The 25,434-nt window shown below is 40.8% G+C and overlaps 2 protein-coding genes across 2 annotated transcripts; one reads left to right on the top strand and one right to left on the bottom strand.

The window, feature by feature from the left end:
- Positions 1–9,463: 9,463 nt before the first annotated feature.
- LOC136762696 (serine/threonine-protein kinase N2-like) lies at positions 9,464–15,667 on the bottom strand. Its single transcript, XM_066716260.1, has 12 exons — positions 15,656–15,667; positions 13,830–14,063; positions 13,349–13,413; positions 12,975–13,038; positions 12,584–12,675; positions 12,168–12,344; positions 11,717–11,779; positions 11,329–11,405; positions 11,064–11,206; positions 10,175–10,282; positions 9,807–9,887; positions 9,464–9,710 (listed from the first exon to the last, which is right to left on the bottom strand). Exons 1-12 carry the CDS (start codon positions 15,665–15,667, stop codon positions 9,510–9,512), a joined length of 1,317 nt encoding a protein of 438 aa, XP_066572357.1. The 3' UTR covers positions 9,464–9,509.
- Positions 15,668–21,597: 5,930 nt separating this feature from the next.
- Positions 21,598–25,411, top strand: prelid1a (PRELI domain containing 1a). The gene is made up of 6 exons (XM_066716567.1): positions 21,598–21,711; positions 22,411–22,561; positions 22,664–22,889; positions 23,777–23,890; positions 24,364–24,442; positions 24,552–25,411. The coding sequence occupies exons 2-6, from the start codon at positions 22,470–22,472 to the stop codon at positions 24,680–24,682; spliced, it is 642 nt and encodes a 213-aa protein (XP_066572664.1). The 5' UTR covers positions 21,598–21,711; positions 22,411–22,469; the 3' UTR covers positions 24,683–25,411.
- Positions 25,412–25,434: the final 23 nt, after the last annotated feature.

Here is a 25,434-nt window from a genome sequence, read left to right as displayed (position 1 = left end):
CAGCCTTAGGTATGATGTTTTTCAGTAGAATACATATATACAAGATGGCGCTGATACACTGGCTGTGCATTAGTAAATGAGAGTTGTTCCAATAAAACACTTAAAGGTTAAACCTTGTTTATTTCCTTCAAGTTACCACAACACACAAAGGTGTGCATTGGCTGCACACATTTACTTTTGTATAACAAAAAGTAAATAGTCATAAACAGAATCAAATCTGGCTTAAGCTGTGTATCATCAGGTTTGATCATCTTCAAAAGCCATACTCTGTTCCTGTTACTATGGATGAGTCTTACTCTTTTTATTATTATTTTTTTATTTATTTCTTGGCAGGCGCCCTTATCCACGGTGACTTACAACATAACTGCAAAACAAAGTGCAAAAATACAGTTATTTTTAATAATAATAATGTGTGTGTATGTGTACTGTGTCATCATGCAGGATATTGCTTGCTATTTCACGTTAATTAAAGCCTGAAAAGGGTATAGGCACAGCTCCTAAGGGAAATAAGAAATGTCACATTCATGTACATTGTTGCCAGCAAGTTGTATAGCAGTCATATATTCCACACGCCTTCTTTCTCGTGTTTGTTCAGTGTAAATCTGTTTTTTTGCTTCCAGAATTATTGCTCCCATCATTATATAGATTATTTCAGCTTACTTTATATGTTCCTAGTATTCAGGTACTTGTTACTAGTGCTCTGCTATTCCGTTTTTGTACTGCAGAAGATTGATACATTCGTGTGGTTGTGACTCGATAACATAGATGGCATCATGGATTATTTTTTATTTTTTTTGTCCAGATAGGTAGGGTTGTTCTTTATATAAAGAAGAAGAACAATGTAAGTATAATCTCAACATATACTGGTGGGTTGCTTTTAATTAATTTGGCCTTCTTATTCTTTACGTTCCTTATGTTCTTATTATACCTTTAATCATGCAAAGAAAAAAGAAATCATAATGTATAACTCTGCTGACAAGGAAACCAGAGATGAAAAAGATTTAAGATGAGTGTGTGACCAACATTAGGGGTTAGGTTCTTCATAGCATTGAACATGCTCGTGTGGATGTCAGCAATCACAATTCCTTCCAGGTCTCTGAGCAGAAGGGCGAAAAATGATATGAATGATTGCAGATCAAAGCAAACATGGTTTGAGGTTTACAGGCCTGATATGGCATTGGACACCCCTAGAATCAGAAAGAGTAGGTAGAATTGGCTGGAATGTCTGTATATTCCAGATGCGACTGGTGGTTGGTATCTTTAATCTGCTGCCCTGCTGTTCAGGGCTACAGCCTCTTCTTGTATTTCATTACAAACTGTTAATTTCAGGACCCCTTATTAAATACACAGAAACAGGCAGTTATGTTCCTACACTGTCACAATGAATGGATCGGCAGCCCATAGGCAGGGGTGGACTGGCACTCGGGCAGTGTTTGTTTATATTTATATATATATATATATATATATATAGCCCTGTCCAGATGAACACGTTTGCTCCACGAATATATAGCATCGCAATAAATGCTCCTCTGCTGATAATGTCCCTGAATCATTATTTTGCGTGCGATGTGTCTGCGTTATTGCGCTCTGTACTACGTGCAGTAGCAATCGTGTATTGATCAGTAGAGGAAAAACACTCGGTGCCATTTGGACCTGTGTTTCACTCACAATGTTTTCACAACACTGACACAAACCCATGAATGATCTGTCATTCCCAGTATCAATGATGTCCCCTGAATCAGTCATGTTAATATACACGGCATTTCCAAAAGGCGCTCTCTTCAGTCTCCGTTTCCAATCCATGTCTATTTGCAGGGTAATCACTGTATCCGCTCAATCTGACTACAATTGTAAGAACACACCTGTAATGCTGTACAATGCGTGTGTTTTTCAAGCACATGAAATACTGTAGACAGGTAGAGATCGCCACTTGAGCGCCAGACTGACTGCATTGTAAAGGAAGGCAGGGTAATTTTTGCATTATACTTGATTTATTATGTATTTAAATGACCGGTCAAAATAACCCGATTTTGCACTTTGCTTGCACTTATTTTGTTAGTCACCCTGGATAAGGGCGTCTGCCAAGAAATAAAAATAATAATAATAATAATTATGTGGAGCACATGTTTTTTTGTTTGTTTGTTTTGGTTGCCAAGTTGGTTTTGGAACAGTGAGAGCAGAGAGCACAGCTTATTGTTTTATAAACAATTGAACTGAACAATATTGCCTGCCTATCTGTTTGACTGATAGTTTTATTGATCACTGAGATAGCACTGACTTGAAATGAAGTTGGTACACAAAAATAAATAGCTTAGATGTAGTAAACTACTTTTGCCATGTTGCTGTAGCTTAGCTTGCTACATTTCCCTGGTGGGTAGCTTCAGTGTAGGGAAGCTTCATTTATTGTAGAGTAACTGGTAGCTTAGCTCACTACATTTTCCAAGTAGCTTGCCCAACACTGGCAGTTAGACTAGAGTGAAGGAAAGGTGACCTAGTTTGGGATGCTGTGAGGTGAGTCAGTAAGGTGTCAATTGGTGTCCAGAAGCTGAACACAAAGGTATTTAAGCAGCTGTAGAGAAACAAAAAGACAAGAGAAGTGTTCAGGAGTTACCCAAGTCAGTCACAGGACAGGTGAGAGAGAACAAGCTATTTTGTAGTGTTTTTACATGCAGAAAGTCTGCGCTGTTTCTTGGTGACAAAAGGTAAAGCAGTTGATTTAGAGGACAAAAACCAAGAGACAGTATTTAGGGAACCAACAACTTACAAAATTTAGAAGCATGTGGCCACTACAGTGTCAGGTTTGCAGAATGATTGCCCTCCTGGATGAACTCATCCAAGAAGATTTCATTTGTGAACGTTGTCGGCATGTTGAAGTCCTAGAGATCAAGATCCGTGATCTTGAGGCTCAGCTTGTTGATCTGCGCTGAATTAGTGATATGGAAGAATTGGTCGATCAATCCATGAGAGAGATGGTGTGCACGCCAAAACCTAGGAGAGTTGAGACTGTAGAGCAGGAAAGTGTACAGAACTGCTGGGTTACAGTAGGTCGTAACCACAGAAAGGGGCGTGCACAACCCCTAGAGACACCCCAAGAGCTAGAATTGCCCAACAGGTTCCAACTGCTGGACACCGAATTGGACAGTGACAGCTCAGAGCGTGATGGGAGGGCAGTTGAGCACCAGAGCACCTTGGTGCCCACTCCCCACCAGAAGAAGGAGGTAGTTATAGTAGGAGACTCAATTCTTAGAGGCGTAGATCACACAGTGTGTTCTAGTGATAAGGAGACCCGCATGGTATCTTGCCTGTCTGGTGCTCAGGTTGTAGATCTCCCTAAACTAGTAGATGGGCTACTGGCCAAAGCAGGGGAGATTCCACTGGTCATGGTCCACATTGGAACCAATGATATAGGAAAAGGTAGGACAGAGGTTCTGCAAGACAAATTAAAGAGTTAGGAACAAAATTAAAGAGCAGAACCTCCACAGTAGTTTTCTCTGAAATACTTCCAGTACCACGTGCCAGGCCAGGGAGATTAGAAAGTTTAACACGTGTTTGAAATCCTGCTGTAGAGAAGAGGGTTTTAGATTTATGGAGCATTGGTCTTTCTTCTGGGATAGATGGGACCTGTACAAACCGGATGGTCTACATCTAAACAGAAGGGGGTCTAATGCATTGGGAGAGCGTATGGGCAGAGAAATTGAGAATCTTTTAAACTAGAGACCAGGGGGACAGGGAACTCTGACAATGGGAGATGTTCCACTAAGGAAAGAAAACAAAGGGAAACTGCTAGTAGGAAAGTCCTGAAATGTTTGTACCTCAATGCCAGGAGTATAAGGAACAAGATCTTAGACCTAGAAGCCACAGTGCTGGTGGGTGACTATGATGTTGTAGGAGTGACCGAAACATGGCTTACAGAAAACAATGGGGATGAATACAAGTTGAAAGAATACACACAGTTTAGGAGAGACGGGCAAAAGAGGGGGTGGGGTGCATTATATGTCAGAAACGACATTGAGTCAGAAGAACTCAAATTAGATCCCAGTAATGAAACAGCATCTTTGTGGGTTAAACTTTTGAATAAAAGATCTGGAGGATTATTGGTAGGAGTGTGTTACAGACCACCCAACTCAGATATTCAGAAAGATGTTGCATTATACAGTGTAATCAGGACTGCATGTATCAAGGATGTGGCTGTTATAATGGGGGATTTCAGATGAAACAAAATGGATGGAGATGAAACAAAATACATAGAATATGTAGAGCTGCAAAGAGACCTTAAGAAAGGGATCAGGAAAGCAAAGAGGGAAATAGAAAGAAACATAGCTCTTGGAGCTAAAACTAATGCAAAGAGCTTTTCTCAATATTACAACAGCAAGAGGTCAATAAAGGAGGAAGTGAAACAGATAAAGGGTAAAAATGGAAGTATCTTGGAGAACGAACAAGATGTGGACAATGTTGAAATTAGTATTTCACAGAGGTTTTTACTAAAGGAAAAAACAGATATCATGCCACAGGTTAACAACCAGTCCAGTCAAACCCAAGAGATATCAGGATAAATGAGGTGGAGGTACTAAAGGGACTAGCAGAATTAAAAACAAACAAATCACCTGGGCCAGATGGTATATTTCCAACAGAACTTAAAGAAATGCGGGAAATTATTTTTAGGCCACTAACTCAAATATTCCAAATCACCTGCATCACCTGTAAAATGTTGGAAAAATTAGACAGAAAATAGAGGAGCATCTTAATGAAAACCATATTCTTGGAGATAGTCAACATGGGTTTAGACGAGGCAGATCATGTCTTACTAATTTATTATGATTTTTTGAACATGCAACTGCAGCTGTAGATCACGTGAAAGCATATAATATGATATACTTAGATTTCCAAAAAGCTTTTGATAAGGTTCCACAGCAAAGACTGATCCTCAAATTGGAAGCTGTAGGCATTCAGGGTAATGTAAGTAGATGGATTATGAACTGGTTGATGTATAGGAAACAGAGGGTGTCGATTAGAGGAGTTGCTTCTAACTGAAGTGAGGTTGTTAGTGGAGTTCCACAGGGATCAGTACTAGTGCCTTTGCTTTTTCTAATTTATATTAATGATCTGGACTCTGGGATAGTTAGCAAACTTGTCAAATTTGCAGATGATACTAAAATAGGTGGCTCAGCAGATACAATCTTGGCAGCTCAGGCTATTCAAAGTGGACAAGTGTAAGATATCACATGCACTTTTAATTTGCCTTCAACCGACGAGAAAATTACGTGACCTTTGAAGACCCACAGTGGCACAGGAGATCAGTTCCCTTTTTTACAGTGAGGAAGAATGAATCAGTGCAATCCAAACACAAGGAGGCATCTTTGAGAGGGATTGTTGTTGTTTTTATTGAGTCTGCAGTGTGAGGAGGAACACATGACTTGAGCAGATCCGTCTGGCGGGTGAAGGCGGGTTTTCAAGTGTTCATGTCCCACGGCCAGGTCCATCGCAACGGCTTCAGGATCCTCTGTCTTACATTCTTCAATTATTGTGTGTGTGTGTGCGTGTGTGTGTGTGTGTGTGCGTGTGTGTGTGTGTGTGTGCGTGTGCGTGTGTGTGTCTGCTTGTGTGTGTGCGTGTCAGACATGGGTCAAATATATTTTCTGTATTTCCAATTAATCGTATTCATCCTGTTTTAAATTATATCCTATTTCACAATTACTAGTTGAATGTGTTTCCAAAGGAATTTGATATTCTGTGTTTTAAATGTGTATTTCAATGTATGGGTTGTATTTGAAAATACAATCTCATTTGTACATCACAACAAACTCAGCTCAGCAACAAATACGGTCTAACATTACCATCACATCACAACTCTCATTGAAAGTAAATGTTGAGTTGCAGACTCTCTACCTTCATCTATGTCATGTTCGGCCACATTGGTGTTGTAGTTAAACTTTTAACAGTTTTATAATTAGCACTGACTACAGGTGTTATGTGTTAAGGTAGATCTTTTTCCAGCAGTACATGCATTAGCTCAACTTTGAATAACAAACCCATTTTTCTTTATGTTCCTAATCTCACAAATTCTGCCTCATTAGCTATTAGACGAGAGATGCAGGGCGGAGACAGGAGTCAATGAAAGCGACCAATTTAGACTGTTGGGACAGATGAAATTGGTGGGACTATGTTAGGAATCTCACATTGTGTCTTTAATCTTTAATTTGTGTGTTAATGTTGTGCTACAATCATATTGTTGTGATGTACATAAAAGATTATATCTTAAAATACAACACATTGATTCAAATACAAATGACTGAAAATGGAGAATATAAAATACTAGTAAAAATACATCATTGAAATATTTGCAAATACATAGAAATACTTTTAAAACACAAAATAATTTTATTTTGCAAATACAGTCATTTATTAATTATCAAACAAGATACAATTTGTACTTTTTCAAATACAAAATTGAGTTAAAATATGAACTAATTAAAATACATCAATACACACATGTAATGGTATTTGACCAGGTCTGGTGAGTGTAAGCGTGGGTGATGAATAAAGAACTCAGTTTAGTGCATTGCACAGTCTGAACATTACTTCCCTTGTTTTAAATTGTGCACTTTTTGACAATGTACCCTAGCAATGTGTTTGCCATGTTTGGATGGAGAAAGTTATGAGTCCACATAAACTCTTCCAATTCTATTCCTCCCATAGTGTAATTATAGTGGACATTTTTGTTACCTGCATGTAATACCTTGCACTTTTCCACATTGAATTTCATCTGCCAGGTGTCGGCCCACAACTGAATATTATCCAAGTCCCTTTGAGTAACCTGAGCTGCCGAGATTGTATCTGCTGATTAATAATAATGTAAGCAGGCCTTTTCCAGTACAGCGGGGATTCTTCAGAGTTGCCCTCTTTCTGGGATGTTGTATTCCCTAGCAATTGAACCCCTGCTCTGTCTGTTGTGTACCCATTTAACCAGCCTGGCCCTGCCCTCTGTGCCCACTGCTTCTCCTCTCAAAGTGTCAGCTGATGCTAATGATCTGACTTTTTATTACTTGTCAACCTGAAGCGGTGAAGGACAGCTTAGATATATTTTGACAGGTTTCTTCTGCTAAGGAGAACTGGGGGAATTGCACCTCTTTCCTGCTGGGTCGGTGGAGTGGAGTAGGTGCCCCTGTTTGGCCAGAACAGCTGCATTGAGAGAACTGGCATGGGGGTGCTGGGGGTGTTCCTGGGGGGCCGCAGTGGGAACAGAAGGACTGGGAGGGGTTGGTGGACGATGTTAAAGAGGCAGCAGAGCTGGAGATGACATTTGCTGCAGTTGTCCTATAGGGGAGGGTTCTTGTTATAAACACTCTGGTTGCCTCGATGCTTTGGCACAGGCTGGCCTGTCTGGATCTGCCCCGGGGCTGCGTCCGGTCATTCATACTGACTTACTGAATTTTTGGGGGAATTTTCATTGGCTGTGGCCGGTTGTCTTGTATGCATTTCAAATGACAAATGAAAGCCTGAAACCACTGCCTTGAGGTGTATGTTTTCATTTGTTTATTTATGTTTTACAGAGTTTAACTGTTGTTGGGGGTTTTGACTACCTCACTGTATACATTAAGGCAGTGGTTCCCAAACCGGTCCTGGGGGACCCCCTACCCTGCTGGTTTTTGTTCCAACCAAGCTCTCAGTTACTTAATTGAACCCTTAATTGAACTAATAATTTCTAATTATTTTAAACATTAGGGGGGTTAAGTATAGAATATATTAAAAAACGTATTGAAGAAACAACTATTTTCTTACACAATTTAAAAAGTAAAATCTGAGCAGATTGTTACTTCAGTTAAGGTTCAATTAAGTAATTGAGAGCTCGGTTGGAACAAAAACCAGGAGGGTAGGGGGTCCCCCAGGACCGGTTTGGGAACCACTGCATTAAGGTTATTACACCACATGTTTATATTAAAGGAACAGTATTTGATAAAGACATTTTGAAATAATAAAACAGAGGTTGTAAGACAGTTTAAAAGTTAACTATGCTCATACAGAGTGTGTACATTAAGGTTAATGATGAGGCCTGCCTGTAAATACTAGTGACATTACAGGGGAAGCCGTGCATCTTCAAGTGGTGATTTTCTCTGTGTGTATGTGAGGTAAATAATATTTTATGTCATTTTTTTATTCTTTCTAAGTTAAACAACTAGATTCAAAGGTCTTCTATCATGGTCCCTGCATTTATTATGCGCTTCCAGCATCATATGTGTATATATAGTAGGCAGGATATATAAATATATATATTTATATATAAATACACACAGACACAACTATTTTGTATTATTTATTATAATGTATGTTTTTAATTGATACATTAATTTGAGACTATAACCCCAATAATCTGGCGTCCCATCCTGGGTGTGTTCCTGCCTTGGGCCCTATGCTTGCCAGGATCGGCTCTGGTGTTCCTCGCGACCCACATGGATAAGTGCATATTCCAGGCATATTGGGAACCGGCCAGTTGATATGTCACCAAAACAGGTCCTAGATGCTGTGTCAGTCACAGTGAAATTCAGTACCTCTCCAGTTCTGGAAACTCTTTTGTGGATTTGTGCAACTATGCCAGTTATGATAGCAACGGAGCAGCGACCGTTCAGTGATCTAAATGTCGGTTGATGTGTGATTTTTCTCCGGATGTGTTCCATAGTGATGTGTGTTTGGGAAGCAAAGATGTCTGATTTGTCCAAATCCGCCTGCTTTCATGGAGAGTTTGAGCTCAGTTTTTCATCTTTAAAATGACTTCCAGTGACAGCTGGTAGAGCATCGCTGTACTTCGGGGGTTTCACGTGAGCAGACGGGTGAGGCGCAGAGCCAGAGGAGAGTCCATGCGTGAGGCCGGTCAGCACCGGCCGGTGTGGGCAGCGGTCAGAACTCCAAGCACCGAGACGCTTCGGCGGGCTGTAGTGCAGCGCAAGCCGGAGGAGGAGCCCCTCAGATGGGCGAGATCTCGGGTCCATGACAATTCGTCCCCCACAATTCGTCGCGTGACAACCTATTTTAAGTAGCCTGCAGCCCTCACTGCAAGCTGTTTTGTCTAATTGTATGAAACTTAATTATTGGGGTTCCATCCATCCATCCATTTTCGAAACCACTTATCCATGTGGGTCGCGAGGGACACCAGAGCCGATCCTGGCAAGCATAGGGCCCAAGGCAGAAACACACCCAGGATGGGACGCCAGATTATTGGGGTTATAGTCTCAAATTAATGTATCAATTAAAAACATACATTATAATAAATAATACAAAATAGTTGTGTCTGTGTGTATTTATATATAAATATATATATTTATATATCCTGCCTACTATATATACACATATGTGTGTTCTATGGCTCTACAATATGATCCACAAATGATCAAGTGGAGAACGTATCATGATGGGGGCAAATTGACGTGGGGGCGAACTGTCATCGTGGAAAAATTGTTATAGGGGCGAACTGACGTGTTCCCCGAGATCTCCAGGGCAGGAGCAGCAGGCTGTGTTTACCAATCTGCTGCAAAGTCAAAGTCTTGGAACTTTTCCTCCTCCTCCCCAGTGAGGACCCTGGGTGTCTGAGGCGGAGTCAGGACTGGGGCTTCTGCAGTAAAAGCTATGTCAAAATTGCTGACGTCTGCGCTGCCTTTAAGGGTGGGTACGAAGGGAGGCTTCACCTTCTTTTCCAGAAGCCCTTGCCAATCCACACTCTGAAAAGAGAAGGAAGAAAGAAATGGATAAAGGATAAAGTGGGGCGACCTTTATGTAAAAGAGCGGCCATAAAACGGACGTGTCCGCCAACGTACTCTGAAGAAAGGATGCTTCTTTACTTCCTCTGCACCGCGTTTACTGGCTCCAAGGCGCTTGCTGGGATTTTTCTTCATGAGCTGCAGAGGATTCAAAACAAGAAGGAGACGCACGTTATTCTCCATCAATGGACTTAAAGTTGAAACATGATGTTAAAAATAAGTTCTCATAATTTGAAGTGCAAATGAGCGTTTGTGCATTGTTATTGTGAGCCTCGCTCCACTGCTGCACAGTCACTGGGTATTCCTCCAATTGTGTAACATTTAAATAACAGTGACATCCATTCACTATGGTTGGTAGCAAGATACCGAGGGACAGACTGGAGGAAAAAACGTGTCTCAACAATAAATAACCCTGGCATACAGACCTTTTTCATGATGAAGATGGACTCTGACGAGAGGAACCCAGGATACTTCACTTTCAAGTGCACAATATTGTGAAGCACCTGGTTTCTATTTTCACCCGGGAAAGGAGTCTATGGGCACAAGAAGAAAGAGAGGAGAGCACATTAAAGGGTTACTCCAGACCCAAACTTTCAATATTCACATTCTGAGCTCGGGAATGCAAAAGCCACACACACACAGATCTTGTAAAAAGTCAATTCACACCTTAGACATGACTTATTAAAGCAGATCAATTATAGAACACAAAGTCTGCAATAATTGAATCCTACTGAAAACCAAACCTGGTTAACAAAACGTCCTGAAGGAGTTGCTATCGTAACCTGGTAATAAAGGCGTGTTTTGGTTGTGTGTGCATGAGCGATCTGTATGAAATAAAATACTAATGTGTTTCAGCTTCTGCAACTATAAAGTTAGGTTTTCAAAAAGTCTAATTAAGTCCTCAAGGATTGAATGAAATCCTACCTGGCCCTTGGTGGTATAGATTTAACTTTGCCTTGATGGCACTCAATAAAATCATTTTTATCACAATGAAACCATGAGAGGATCATGATCTTACCTCAACAGAGGCCTACTGCTTTCACTTTAATACTGCATTAGCTTATATATGAGGCTCTTAAATGGCTGAACCAATAAAAGCTTTCGCTTAGAGCAGTTTGCTCCCTGAAATCCAGATAATGCCTCAAGCTGTGGCACACAATTGGCCAAAAGTCACAGAGATTCGACAGATTAAAAGAGTGCAACAGTTACCCCTGTGACTGGCTCGTGGACCTACTACACTACAGCCTTATCGGGAGACGTTTAAGACTTTTCCAACTGGAGTCTTAAATTTGAAGTTTTGTTAAGAATACCCACCTCGCCAACCAGCATCTGAAAGATGACCACACCCAGCCCCCACCAGTCCACTGCCCGGGTGTACGATGATTTGGTGAGGACTTCTGGGGCGTAAAAGTCTGGGGTGCCGCACATTGTTCTAGTTCGGTCTTTATAGCCCACACCTAGCAAGGAAAATTAAGAGGGTTCAGGAAAAATATCACATTGTAAATTAAATATTAAAAAAAAAAAAAAAAAAAAATTATACATAAAGTGCTCAACTAGGAAATCAAGAATTTTAATGTACCTTCTTTACACAGACCGAAGTCTGCAATTTTGACATAGCCAGCTGCGTCAAGCACCAAGTTGTCCAGCTTTAAGTCCCTGGAATAAAAATACAGTATAATCACTTGGATTGCAGAATATAGACAGAGCCTGCCAGGAACACAAGAACTATTCCCCTGTCAACAATGAACAGAAACATACATTTCTCAAACTTGTTGCATTCAGGTACATGTCTGCACTGATTTTAGGACATGACTTCTATTATGAGGACTTGTGAGTGTCACAATAAATCATTTTCAAAATCTAAGAGAAATTCAGTGGGTGAATAGTTTAGGTTGGGTTTGATCTCAGTGAGACTAGATTTTTTCTTGCTTGTATATTGTACAAATGGCTGATGTGTGATAACTTACCTGTATACGATCTTCCGCTCGTGCAGGAACTGCAGGCCGTGCACCACACAGGCAGCAGAAAATCTGTTCAAGAAAAGACACCAGCGACACAAAAAGCAGTTCAAATATTTGTCCTCTTTGGTTTTTAAGCTCGGATTGCACTCGAGTGTGAATGAGCCGACGCAGACAATTTCCTGTCAATGCAGGAACTCCAGCAACCTATGTTATTGGATCTAAAAGACAATACAAACAGACACCAAAAACTGTCAATCTGGTCAACTGTCAATCTGCATACCTTCTGTAATAATGTAAATGATTAGTTGTGCTTTGTTTTGTTATTCAGAGGTTGTGTGCCAATGGTCAGGAATAATAATGTGCAATAATTTCTGAATATATAGGTACACAGTTCTGAAACGCACCTCAGGTATGACATCATTATTTTTACTTCTACCAAGATGGACGATTCACTTACACAGCCCGGGGCTCTGAAAACACTCCTGCCTGAACGTGCGTGATGAGGTCTCCCCCCGCAGCATACTCCATAACGAAGCATACATGAACCGCCGTCTGAACGCAGGCGATCAGGTTCACCAAGAAGGGGTGCCGCACACTGCTCACGGTTTCCAAAATCCTTCTCTCACATTGGAGCCTGAGGCGAGACAAAAGACACACAGCATGTGAATATACATTCATAAACAGCTTGGCTGAATAAGTCCAGAGATGCATTAAAATGGCAGCTTTCCTTCAGAGTAAGAAAGTGAAAACAGTCACTGAAGACCTTGCTAATGCAGTGTATTTGTGTACATCATTAAAAACATCACTAGGTTTGTTTATCTTTGCTCAGCTTTCAAACCCAGAAGCCTCAATACAATAAAAATGAAGCCATACCTGACAACAGTACCATTGGCGATAATGTCTCCTTTTTTCAAAGCCTTCACCGCAACCATTTCTTTGGTCACGACGTGCTCGGCCAGCAGCACCTGTCAAAGCAAGACAGATTCAAAACTGTCAAAAAAGGTCAAACTCCACTCTCTCGCCCAGGATCAACATTCAAAGCACAAGCATTTAGTAATACATCCTCACTAATGCTGGGCTTTAATAAGTCACAGACAATGTTTCTGTTAAAGGTTAAAAACTGGAAATAATTTCACAATTGTCCACAAATATCTTTTTGGGAAACTGGCGTCGAGCAAATATCTGTTCTACACATTCTCGACTGAATCACTGATCGTTTCGAGTCGCCCCACATTATAACATGACATGGATTACTGGGATATACCTTTCCAAAAGCTCCTCGGCCGAGCACAGCAACGTATTTAAAGTCCTCGACAACAGAACGACTCCTGCAGAAGACAGAGCGGGTGAAGAGTTAGTTCATCAGCAATTTTAAATTCAGCCTTTTAAGACAATTGACTTAAATAATCCAAAGAGTTTGTGTGTCGTTACTCATAGGATCATCTTGAATGTATTTTCCACATTCTCCATGAGTTCTTACCAAATCCACGAGGTGCACTGCACTCCATTCACTATCTTATGCAAAGTTCAAGAGATCGAAGTGCTAATTTATTTTGAGGCACCAGAAATATATAATATCCTGACATCCTGATAATATTAGAAAGTGTCAGAATGGAGTTAAAACTGTAAAGAAAGTACCTCATCTCTGTCGAAGGCGGCTGCGGAACGTCGAGCTCCTCTGGTTTGTCACAAATCACTGCATCCTGCAAATTGAGCACTTTCTTGTTAACAGGAGGAACAACACAACTGTGGCCCGACAGACGTTTTGTTCGCTAGGGTTATTAGTACTGTCAGATATTATTTTAAAGTCAAATACAATAAATAACAGATATTGGCCAATTCACTTGTCATTTCACAGTCATTTATATTGCCTGATCTTTATAATAACTTCAAACACGTGACACTCATTAGAAGCCTGTCTTAGGCTTAGAAGAGTGAAACTGCAATAAAGCTAATTTCTCCTTATTGTAAAATGTGTGAATAAAAGTAAGTTAGACTTTCTGTTTGCTTAGAAACAGGCTTCACCCTCTGCCATCGACGCGGCCTCCGGCACATTTATTTCTGCTACAGCTTCCTTTTCTACCTGGCTCATTTCCTTTGCTTTCTGTGTCGTTCTTACCTGGGCCGTCCTGCTGGTCGGCCGGGAGCAGCTCTTCTCCACGATGACGTGGCTGGAGGAGGCAGTGAGGCTGTGTGTCTCAGGCAGCTCCACTCCAGCCTCTTCCTCTGCGTGTTGACTGCTGCCGTGTTTTCTCAGGTGAGACTTGCACCACTGCCAGCCCATGAGCCCCAACATTATAGGCATCATGTAGGACATCCTCAAGAATGTCTTGAATACCATCTTCTCTGGACCCTAAAAGTTACACCAGTTGGGCAAAAGGAGATTAGATACATGAAACAGACATCCCGCTCTGATGGGCCCTCAGAGACGTCCTGTTCCACCACTAAAGGAATGCAATTTATATTTAGAAAACATTGATCAATCAAATCTAGAAAAACTGTCCAATACACTTCAGTTCTCTCTCTCCATTTCCACCTGAAAAGGTGTAACCACAGTGGCTGGAAGCCTCTTTCTACAGCTCACCCTGTGGGCTGGTTGGGCAGCATTTGTGCAAAGCCAGTCATATGAATTGAAGAGCATAGCATTTAATGGCACCAAATCTAATTAATAGACATGTCACTAAACACTGCATGACAATGGCAAGTGTGCAACCTGATCAAACACTCAAATTATTACCACACAGCAGAATCTATAGTGTTACAATTACAGTGTTAAATGTGCTAATGATTTGTTGCTGTGCACCTGTTCGCCTCTCCAAGGCTGGGGAAGGAAACTATCAATGAATAAGCAGAAAAGGTGTAAATCTACTCAATGCATAGACCAACATTGTATTTAATCCATCGTGACATGTGACAGAGTACCTTTTAAACTGTATACAAAATCACTTCCAATATTATTTTATACAATAGTAATTCTAGTGCTCTGTGCGGATCTGCGCGGCTCCACCAATGGGATATGTGGGATTCTGCAAATCTGCGCAGACCTGCGGAAATCGGCGCTACACAAACGTGACTAAAGCGCCGTGCGACCTTCGCTGATGATAACGGAGGGTCATTGTATATTTGCTGAACAAGTTGCATACCGTGTCCTACAGCCAGCGCACACTGCTGCTGGTGCATTGACAAGAACAGCCTCCAACAGCAGCCTCCGATCACATCCCATCACCCGTTCAGCAGAGCGCAGTGGATGTGTGCCAGATGTGCTCTTGCCAAACATGCCCACATATTAGGCTTAAAACACGTGCATCGAGAAACTAAACCACTCAGAAGAGGCGACCAGCTTTTGGCTTCAGATGTGCCCCAACGACAACAAGATACACGAGTGATTGACACTTACCCTTGTGAGTAGTCTGGCGATTAGTGGAGGCGCGTCCGACTCTCTGTCTGCTTCTCACTCCTCCACACCAAACGACACGATCACAAAGCAGCGGCTGCGCTATTCCTTTCCACAAAGTCAAGGGATGTCAAACTCTGAAACAGATGCAACAAGGCTTTCGCGATGGCGTTTCCACAAAGTCAGATGACGTCCACTCTAGTCTGGGTTAGCTCGGCAACTGAACGTTTGACATAAGAGAAGCCGTTTAGAGCGCTTGAGCCACTGTGACGTCACAATGGCGAGATGACGCAATGCCCCGTATCGCATGGTGGCGTTGAGTATGTTATACAAGATATACGTTAGAAAGATCTCCCTATGTCAGAGGCTGGGCCAGAGAACGGCCATTTTAACATATAAAGTTCCGTTTGCTTTTATTTGTCATATACTGTAGCCTATACGCCTTTCTAAGATATGATTAATACAAAACCAAAAACATACCATTGCAGTGCACATAATATCCGCTTGATGGTGCAGAAGTGTAAGTTGTAAAGGTGTAAAATGAAACTTACATTCTGCACCATCTAGTCGGTATTAAGTGTACTGAAATGGTATGTCCATTTCTAACCAGCGGTAAAAACAAGACATGTTCTACTTGTCATTAAAGAATGACAAGATACATTAAAGAAATGAAGAATGGAAACTCTGGAGTGTGAACTCAAATTAAACATACAGTGAAATCCTACTAGATTGTGAGGTGAAGTTTCCACCTGTATCAGTGTTCCTAGTCATGAAATAACAATTAAAAAACTCCCCTACCTAATACTATGGAAACCAGCAAGATTTAACTTCCCTTGGTCGTCAAAATACCTTGACTTTAAACTTGATTTACTTTCATAGATGTTGAGAAATGAAGCTCAAATCCATCAATCAGTCAATCAATCAATCAATATGTATTTGTATTGCGCCCTTCATCCTGGTAGCCACAGAGCACTTTTGGCATGTAAATCCCAAATCATTCAGCTGAGTATGAGTATAGGGGATCACATCCACTATAGTTATGAGAATGGAAAGCCTATGTAGTGCTTCAGAAGTGTGTGGTGCTCCTGTTCACAACACATCACTGATACTGGAATTTCCTATCCATAATTGATCAATGGGGATACATATATGTAATGGATTTGTTGTCATTATTATTGTTATTTTAAGTTTTGTTTTCCGATTCACTTAATCATTTCAGACTTTCAGGTCCAGTCCATTGTATTAATCTATTCAAACTTCATCGGAAAGACTTGATTTTGATGACACAGTTCTTCTCCTAATTAGTACATTTTATACACTGTACACGTCTGCAGTGAATGCTAGTTTCCCCCAAGAAGTATTGGACATATAGCAGATATATGAAATGGTTTAGCCCAGCAACTTAGTCTGGGAAACCCAGAGGAAAATGATATTGATTTTATTCACTGCAGAACCTGAACACCTGTTATTTTGAGATGTTTTGACATTGGCCTCCTTAGTAGTATGGGCACTGTGCTAGAAATACTTGGAGTCAAGTAGGGTATTTCTTTAAATTATTTGTTTATTATAACCTAATTTTTCTGTGACACAACATTGCCATGTAAATCTTCTTTATAGTGGATGCCAGACAAACAATAGCCAAGTCAAACCGTAAGTACTGCACTGTAAGTACAGGATGCCTAGCTCATCATTTTACAGTTCTTCTTTTTACAACCATCAGCACAAATGATTAATTACCTCTTTATTTTTCCGCTAGTCTGATTTCCCAATGACATGAGTGACAAGATGTGTATAATAATAATATAATAATAAATAGAACATGTCTTAAAACCAGGATACACAGGCAAAGTAGGAACTCTACAAAGAAGCACATACAGTGAGAGAAAAAAGTATTTGATCTCCTGCTGATTTTGTACGTTTGCCCACTGACAAAGAAATGATCAGTCTATAATTTTAATGGTAGGTGTATTTTAACAGTGAGAGACAGAATAACAACAAACAAATCCAGAAAAACGCATTTCAAAAAAGTTATAAATTGATTTGCATGTTAATGAGGGAAATAAGTACTTGACCCCTTCGACTTAGTACTTGGTGGCAAAACTCTTGTTGGCAATCACAGAGGTCAGACGTTTCTTGTAGTTGGCCACCAGGTTTGCACACATCTCAGGAGGGATTTTGTCCCACTCCTCTTTGCAGATCCTCTCCAAGTCATTAAGGTTTCGAGGCTGACGTTTGGCAACTCGAACCTTCAGCTCCCTCCACAGATTTTCTATGGGATTAAGGTCTGGAGACTGGCTAGGCCACTCCAGGACCTTAATGTGCTTCTTCTTGAGCCACTCCTTTGTTGCCTTGGCTGTGTGTTTTGGGTTATTGTCATGCTGGAATACCATCCACGACCCATTTTCAATGCCCTGGCTGAGGGAAGGAGGTTCTCACCCAAGATTTGACGGTACATGGCCCCGTCCATCGTCCCTTTGATGCGGTGCAGTTGTCCTGTCCCCTTAGCAGAAAAACACCCCCAAAGCATAATGTTTCCACCTCCATGTTTGACGGTGGGGATGATGTTCTTGGGGTCATTCCTCCTCCTCCAAACACGGCGAGTTGAGTTGATGCCAAAGAGCTCGATTTTGGTCTCATCTGACCACAACACTTTCACCCAGTTCTCCTCTGAATCATTCAGATGTTCATTGGCAAACTTCAGACGGGCCTGTACATGTGCTTTCTTGAGCAGGGGGACCTTGCGGGCGCTGCAGGATTTCAGTCCTTCACGGCGTAGTGTGTTACCAATTGTTTTCTTGGTGACTATGGTCCCAGCTGCCTTGAGATCATTAACAAGATCCTCCTGTGTAGTTCTGGGCTGATTCCTCACCGTTCTCATGATCATTGAAACTCCACGAGGTGAGATCTTGCATGGAGCCCCAGACCGAGGGAGACTGACAGTTATTTTGTGTTTCTTCCATTTGCGAATAATCGCACCAACTGTTGTCACCTCCTCACCAAGCTGCTTGGCGATGGTCTTGTAGCCCATTCCAGCCTTGTGTAGGTCTACAATCTTGTCCCTGACATCCTTGGACAGCTCTTTGGTCTTGGCCATGATGGAGCGTTTGGAATCTGATTGATTGATTGCTTCTGTGGACAGGTGTCTTTTATACAGGTAATGAGCTGAGATTAGGAGCACTCCCTTTAAGAGAGTCCTCCTAATCTCAGCTCATTACCTGTATAAAAGACACCTGGGAGCCAGAAATCTTGCTGATTGATAGGGGATCAAATACTTATTTCTCTCATTGACATGCAAATCAATGTATAACTTTTTTGAAATGCGTTTTTCTGGATTTGTTTTTTGTTATTCTGTCTCTCACTGCTAAAATACACCTACCATTAAAATTATAGACTGATCATTTCTTTGTCATTGGGCAAACGTACAAAATCAGCAGGAGATCAAATACTTTTTCCCCCCACTGTATTTGTATATGTCATGTGGGTGACTAGGGTTTATTTACTTTTTCCATGAACCTGGGTGTGTATTATATTGTATCACTATTATAATAATTATTATTATTATTTTGAGTATCACTTATTTAATGTTACCACTATTATTATATGTTGTTGGAACTTATTTTTCACCCGGGACTGGACGGATTTCGAGGTGACACCATTGCAGCATGGCTGCTGGAAAAGCAACCAATTACTGGGGATTTTCCAGCTGGGCACAATCAGTGACCAGGGTTGGGGTCAATTCCAATTCATTTCTTTATCCCTTTAAATTCCATCAAATGAAGTCATTATCCAAAACACTTTCCTAAATTCCTTTTCAATTCAATTAATCTCAATTCCAAATTTGGATCAATTCTGCAAACTCAATTCCAGTTCGATATTTCTCCCACACCAATTCCTTAATCACTTAAGTTTTCAAAGTGAGTGAGGCTTCTCTGACAAATCGGTAGGCAGTGGGTCCTCAGTCCATGTTAAATCACAAAATCAGGCTTCTCAGTAACAGTCCAATTCAAAGACACAAGCAACACTGTCAAAACCACCACAATCCTTCTACTCAACAAACAAGGAGCGCGAGGTAGGTCCTTATATAGTAAGTTTTAGAACAGTGGGTAATTGCAAGTTATTGAGATGGTTCTTGTGATATATCCTTCCCAACAAGAGGGCAGGACTAGGACACTGTCTTGTATGAGTGTCTATTAGGTGGATGAGGAACTCATTGGCTGAGATTCAGATAATAGAAATTCCTCAGTTGCTAGGAGGACCAGGATTAATTGACCTGAGAAGCTGCTGAGAAGCATTTGCCTGTAATTTTAATAATAAAACATTGTCTTGCAATCATTGTATTGTCTAAATCATTGAAGAATGTGATGAAAACACAATAATTACAAAATAAAATAGTTTAACAACAGATAATACATCATTATAGAGGATTCATAATGGATTACAAAGGGTAAAATGGTAAAATGATTAAAACAAGGCACATGAAAAACATTTCCAATTCAAATTCTGAAGTATGAGATATGGACAATTACAAATTCAATTCCAGCTTAAAGTGTCTAAATTCCAATTCAATTCCCATTCCAAAGACTGAAACATTCACAATTCCAATTCAATTACAATTACAAGAATCACAATTCCAATTCATGAATTTGAATTACAAGAATCATTAAGAAATCAAATTGGAATTGATCAATTCAAAAAAGCATAAGATTTGAGTTGGAATTAGCCCATGAATTTCAATTTAAATGAATTGACCCCAACTCTATCAATTACCAATTGCCAATCCATAAACTTGAGACTTGATTGGCCCACATTCTTTTAATTGTATTTTAGGGGCATTTGTAAAGTGAGGTTATAGAGACAGAGGAGAGGAGATTGAGTGTGCAGATTGGAGAAGAGAGCAGAGGAAAGAAACCGAGCAAGCAGAGTGCAGAGCAAGGTGGAGCAGGAGGGTACACGGAAGGGCAGATGCGAAGGGATGGAAGACAGAGACAGACATTGGAGGAACCGTTTCCAAGAAGTTATGAGTCGGGGCACAGACAGACTTGTGCAGCGTTACCAGAGGCATTGTTGGACGGAGCAGTGACGTTTAGGATTCTAGGATATCAAAGTGCGTTTACTGGCACTTGTTTCATTTTCCCCCATAGTCATCCTGGGTTCTGTCCTCTCCCCTTTGAAAGTCAAGCCAGACTTGCTAATCTTCAACTGCACTGCTGGGTGCTTAGCATCAGCGTGGACTCTAGTCCCCCTGGACTGTCCTGTTTTATTATTTTAAGGATTTATCCCTTTGTATTAATTGTTTATTGCTTTTAAATTGATATCCGTCCTATGCATTGGGGTTGTATGGTGGTCCTGATTCAAGAGGTGCAACTAGGGATATTTGAACCAGAGGTGTGGAAGAGCAATCAAAAGAAGCAAAGGTTCCTTTCTGGGTCTTAGTGCCCTAAATCCACTAGGTGGCATAGCCATGACTACAATCAGTTATTTGTGTAATGGTTCCACTCGCCTTGCGATAGTACCCACCTCACCACCGTCACACCTATAGATGGAGGATAGTAATTCCAAATGGCATTGGTGGCTACAGTAGAAACATAGTGTACCTGAAAGCCAGCAACAACATAGCTTCAACAGTTTTTGAAAGTTCAGAGCGGTCTTGATTAAATAGGATACCTCTGTGAGAGAGAGGGAGAGGTTATAAGAGATTCCTCCTGCATGATTTGCATGGTTATACCTTGTTGGAAGGTTTGTGCATTGTTATGGCTCATTTTGTTCAATGAAATGCTTTGTTAAAAAACAAACAAACAAACAAACAAACAAACAAACAAAAAAACAGTTGAGTGTCCGCCAGGGATAAAATTGACACCTCGGCAAAAAAAATAAAAAATATAATTGGTGTACAAATTGTCAATGTTTTATTAAATACTATGAAACTGTGAATATATTGAATTACTACTGGAATTATTACCCAACTGGAATTATAATGCAATATTATATTAATAATAATATGAAGATGTATATAATAGTGGGCTGTATATAGCCTATAGCTAACTTAGTATATTCCTATATGCCAATATATTATATAGCTGTGGTTCCCATGCCTGGTGCTGGGGACCCAATGTCCTGCTGGTTTTTGGTATTGAACTAATATTTGGCCTAATCAGAGCTTATTAAGAATTTAAACCATTGGAGACATCAGGTTGAATACAAAAGTCTTTTGAATTTGACAGTTGTTTAGGCGATGTCCTTATTCAAATGTAGTATATAAATGCATGAAAATGGTCGTTCTAATTATATTGCATATCTCATCTTCTACCCTATCGCGCTTCTCTATGTATATGGTGGCGTTCGTGTAGCGCAGATATCCGCAGTTCTGCGCCGATCTGCGCGGCTTCTGCAAATCTGCGCAGGACTGCGGAAGGCCGCTCTCAATGATCGCGACCTGTGATTTCTATGGTCTTTGCAAAAAAAAAAAAAAAAAAAAAAAAAAAAAAGACCCGGATGTGTCGTATATCGCGACCTTTCCGTGCTTCCTGGATCACGTCTGCCATGTAGCTCTTAACAGATCGGAGAAAAAAGGAGAGAGAAAAGTTTACAAAACACATCCATGGTGTAGGTGAGTAACTCCCCTAATAAGTCAAATGTATTTTATAGCCGAGATGTACTAGAAAGATCAGATTATGAAATCGTTGCGAGGCTGGGGTGAGTGAGATCCATGTCATTCATTGTGAGTGTACAGTACAGCTGTGCGTGTGGATTGAGTTGCTTATTAAGCATGTAATTGAGCATCTGTTTGAGTCCCAGATACAACACTGCTGGTTTCAATATACGTGGTTAAGGTATTTGTTTACGGTATTACTACTATTATTATTATTATTATTATTATTATTATTATTATTATTATTATATAAAGCGCATCAGACCACTGTACAAGTTAAACATACACTGAGAAGATCCAAAATGAATCATAAAAGTATAAAACAAGAATAGAAACACACAAAACAAGAAGAAGATACATTATAAAACCTGAAGTAAAAATAGTACACTAGGCAAGTGACTGTCCACACATCTATTGTTGTAAGCTGGCAGGGAGTTTTGGAAGAGTCAGTATTGACTAAATACACTGTTAGACACTTAAAAACAGCACAAAATCGAAACACAATTTATATTTTCATGCCAGTGGTTTTGCTGCTATTTGTCAAGGTTGCTTAACGTACAGATTGGTATAGATTATTTTTATTACTGCATTTTAAAAGACATGGTGTGGAAGAGACACATTTGTAAATGCTGATTGCCTGCTCTTGGGATCTTGCAGGGAATCTCCGTTTGAAAGGACCAATCTGCCGAGCCCGGCTGTGTCCGGATTGAGGAGCCATGGTGAAGTACTTCCTGGGCTTCAGTGTCCTTAAGGGCTCGTGGGACCAAGTCTTCAGCGCGTTCTGGCAACGCTATCCAAACCCCTACAGGTGCGTCCTCTTCCTGAGCCTTGTCCTCACTCTGCGGCCATGCGATGGGGTTCTTCCTTTTGTCTCTGAAGCTGATTTGTGTCGCGGTCACGCTCTTTTCAGTAAACACGTCCTGACGGAGGACATCATCTTCCGGGAGGTGACTTCGGACAACCGGCTCGTTTCCAGGCGACTCCTGACCAAGACAAACCGGGCGCCACGCTGGGCTGAGAAGTACCTGCCCTCCAACATGGCGCGCTCGGCCTACATCATCGAGGACTCCATTGTGGACCCCCAGAGGAGGACCCTGACCACCTTCACCTGGAACATCAGCCACGCGCGTCTCATGGTCAGAGACGCTCCTCCATCCATCATTCTACTCTGCACAGATCAGACAGGGCAACCCCAGGGCTGCAGACTCCATCCCTCTCCCCTAATCGAGCTCATTGAGTCAAGTCCCATCATCTGCAGGAGTCGAAGCAATGCACAGAATTATTTTGTCATTGTTCTCTTAGTGTCAACTGAGCTCTGTTACTTAATTGAACCCTTAATTGAAGTAATGTGATTACATTTGACTCTTTAAATTGTGTAACTGATAAAAAGTTGGTTCCTTCATATTTTCCTTATAAAATTGTATACTTAAAACCCCTACTGTTAAAAATCATTAAAAGGCTTTGATTGAGAAAATGATTAGTTCAATTAAGGGGTCAATTAAGTAATTGAGAGCTCAGTTGGAACAAAAACCAGCAGGGTAGGGGCTCCTCCAGGACCAGTCTGAGAACCACTGAATTTGAATAATACCAAAGTAGTTTATTCAACTATATGCTACTGAGACGGCCAGTCATGAAGGCTTGTCTAAAGTTTTTCTATACTATATCATCACTCCCTTGGTTGCTGAACAACTACATGACATCAATGAGGAACCCCACCCTTCATCACACACACTCCTCCTTTGTCTTGTGTTGGAGGAAAATGTTTTAATAAAAATCAACTACACACATACTACAGAATCTGGCCTACATAGAGCTGAAAATTGCACACAATTTACATAATCTGGCCTGCAGCAGTAATACAAAGAGAATATATTTTACATCTAGACGGGGCACTGTCCCGTATCCCGTTTTTCTGTTGTGTGTTGTTCTCTGTCTGATGCTGTGGAATGCAGTAGTGCTGCTGACAGGGTGACCTTTGTGTGTGTGTGTTAAATCCACTTTTTTTGTGTCCTGGCTGTTGCAGACAGTGGAGGAGCGCTGTGTGTATGGAGTGAATCATGAAAACGCCACCTGGACCGAGATAAAAAGAGAGGCCTGGATCTCATCCAACTTGTATGGTCTGTCCAGAGCTCTTCAGGTCAGCGGGTCAAAGGGGAGACCACACCGTGACAACCAATTTAGCATCCTATTTCAAATACTTTTTTTTTGTATTTTGTAAATTTGTCACATTGTGTTTTGGAAAGTTGTAGTGTATTGAAGTATCACCATTTCATTCATTCTAATTTACACCTCGATCAGAGCCTGACCTCAGATACTGTACCATGTAGACAGTTCGAATGACGACCACATTGCTATTTATAATTATGATATATGAGAGTGGAATTTCATTCAGACAGCTCTGCAACCTAAGCAGCTCTACAGCTCGTGTGGAAAATCTGTGTTGGGTATTCACTCTGCAGTTGTCAAGTTGTTCATTTTACACGGAGGCTCAAGCAGCTGAATGATATGTTGTCATGGGTTCAGGGTAAATGTTTCTGTGCGGTCATATTTAAAATAGCACGTTTTAAAAACCTAGACACATTTTCATGGATATGTGCTTGAATTTTGCAGGAATTTGGCCTTGCAAGGTTTAAGACCAGTGTTTCAAAAACCATGAAGGGGTTCGAGTTTGTCTTAGCCAAAATGCAAGGTACGTGCAAATATATGTGTGTAAAGAAATGACCCATTTCAGGATGCATTAGTTTTCTGTAATAAACCTGATGGAGGTGTGAGTTGATCCCTGTCCCTTTCTTTTGAAGGCGAAACTCCCTCAAGGACATTAGTGGAGACGGCCAAAGAAGCGACCGAGAAAGCCAAGGAGACAGCTTTAGCTGCCAAAGAGAAGGCAAAAGACTTGGCCTCCCAAGCTCAGAAGAAGCAGTATGTCTGAGCCGTTGACACCGGAAAGAAAAATAACTTTGTTCGGACACTGACGACTTCAACTTTCTTGTCGTCTCTGGCGTTTCCTCTGCTTCTCATTCCCAAAGCTCAACCCTAACCCTCAACTCCTTGTTAGGAACGAGTTTTCTTCCCAAGTAAAAACAAAGATGACAAGATTCCTTTAGATTGTTAGAAAGCATTGGAAATTTACTTTTTTATGATTGCTATTTTTTTTTCTCCTCACCTAGAAAAACAAGTCTTTGAAGAGCTGCTTTTGCCGCATTTTTAAATAAAGTGCCCCAAAGAATAGGGAGTCATAAAATGCTAACATTAGCTTTAGTACAGCTGCATTCAAAGTCCTGGAATTAATCCTGTTACCGCTTTCTTTTGGTCTACATATATATTTATATTTTACAAAGCTGTAAATTCATTGCTACTTCAAATTGAAGTTGTTTTACTGGTGTGTGACCTTGGGTTCACCTGACCAGCCGTCACTCACTCTGTGATACTTTACTGTGCACCCTGAGCGCTCCCAGGGGTGACTTCTGAACACGCCTTCTGTCAGCGACGTCTTCTCAGGATTGAATTGCGGTTCCTGGGTGTGTCTGGAGTAAAAGTCAAAGCGATTTGTAAAGGAAGAGGTTGGTCAAATTAAAAGCTACAGTGTGGGGAAGAAAAAGCCAGCCGAAATGAAATTGAATCATGTGCATAATTAAAAATAAATAAATCTTAAAATGTGCGTTGTCTTCCTTTATTTGTACT

Source organism: Amia ocellicauda, chromosome 11 (genome assembly GCF_036373705.1).
Source record: "Amia ocellicauda isolate fAmiCal2 chromosome 11, fAmiCal2.hap1, whole genome shotgun sequence".
Lineage (NCBI taxonomy): Eukaryota > Metazoa > Chordata > Actinopteri > Amiiformes > Amiidae > Amia > Amia ocellicauda.
Note: the sequence above shows the minus strand (reverse complement) of the source record. Positions and strands in the feature narration are given on the sequence as shown.

What these genes read in the sequence shown, in the direction of transcription:
- LOC136762696 (XM_066716260.1), bottom strand. An exon ending in CGACCAGCAGGACGGCCCAG is followed by an intron (nt 13,414 to 13,829) that starts GTAAGAACGACA and finishes CTCAATTTGCAG; the next exon opens with GATGCAGTGATTTGTGACAA. An exon ending in GCCGAGGAGCTTTTGGAAAG is followed by an intron (nt 12,676 to 12,974) that starts GTATATCCCAGT and finishes TTGCTTTGACAG; the next exon opens with GTGCTGCTGGCCGAGCACGT.
- prelid1a (XM_066716567.1), top strand. Translation starts at nt 22,470, where the DNA reads ATGGTGAAGTACTTCCTGGGCTTCAGTGTCCTTAAGGGCTCGTGGGAC. An exon ending in CGCTATCCAAACCCCTACAG is followed by an intron (nt 22,562 to 22,663) that starts GTGCGTCCTCTT and finishes CGCTCTTTTCAG; the next exon opens with TAAACACGTCCTGACGGAGG. An exon ending in GTCTGTCCAGAGCTCTTCAG is followed by an intron (nt 23,891 to 24,363) that starts GTCAGCGGGTCA and finishes TGAATTTTGCAG; the next exon opens with GAATTTGGCCTTGCAAGGTT.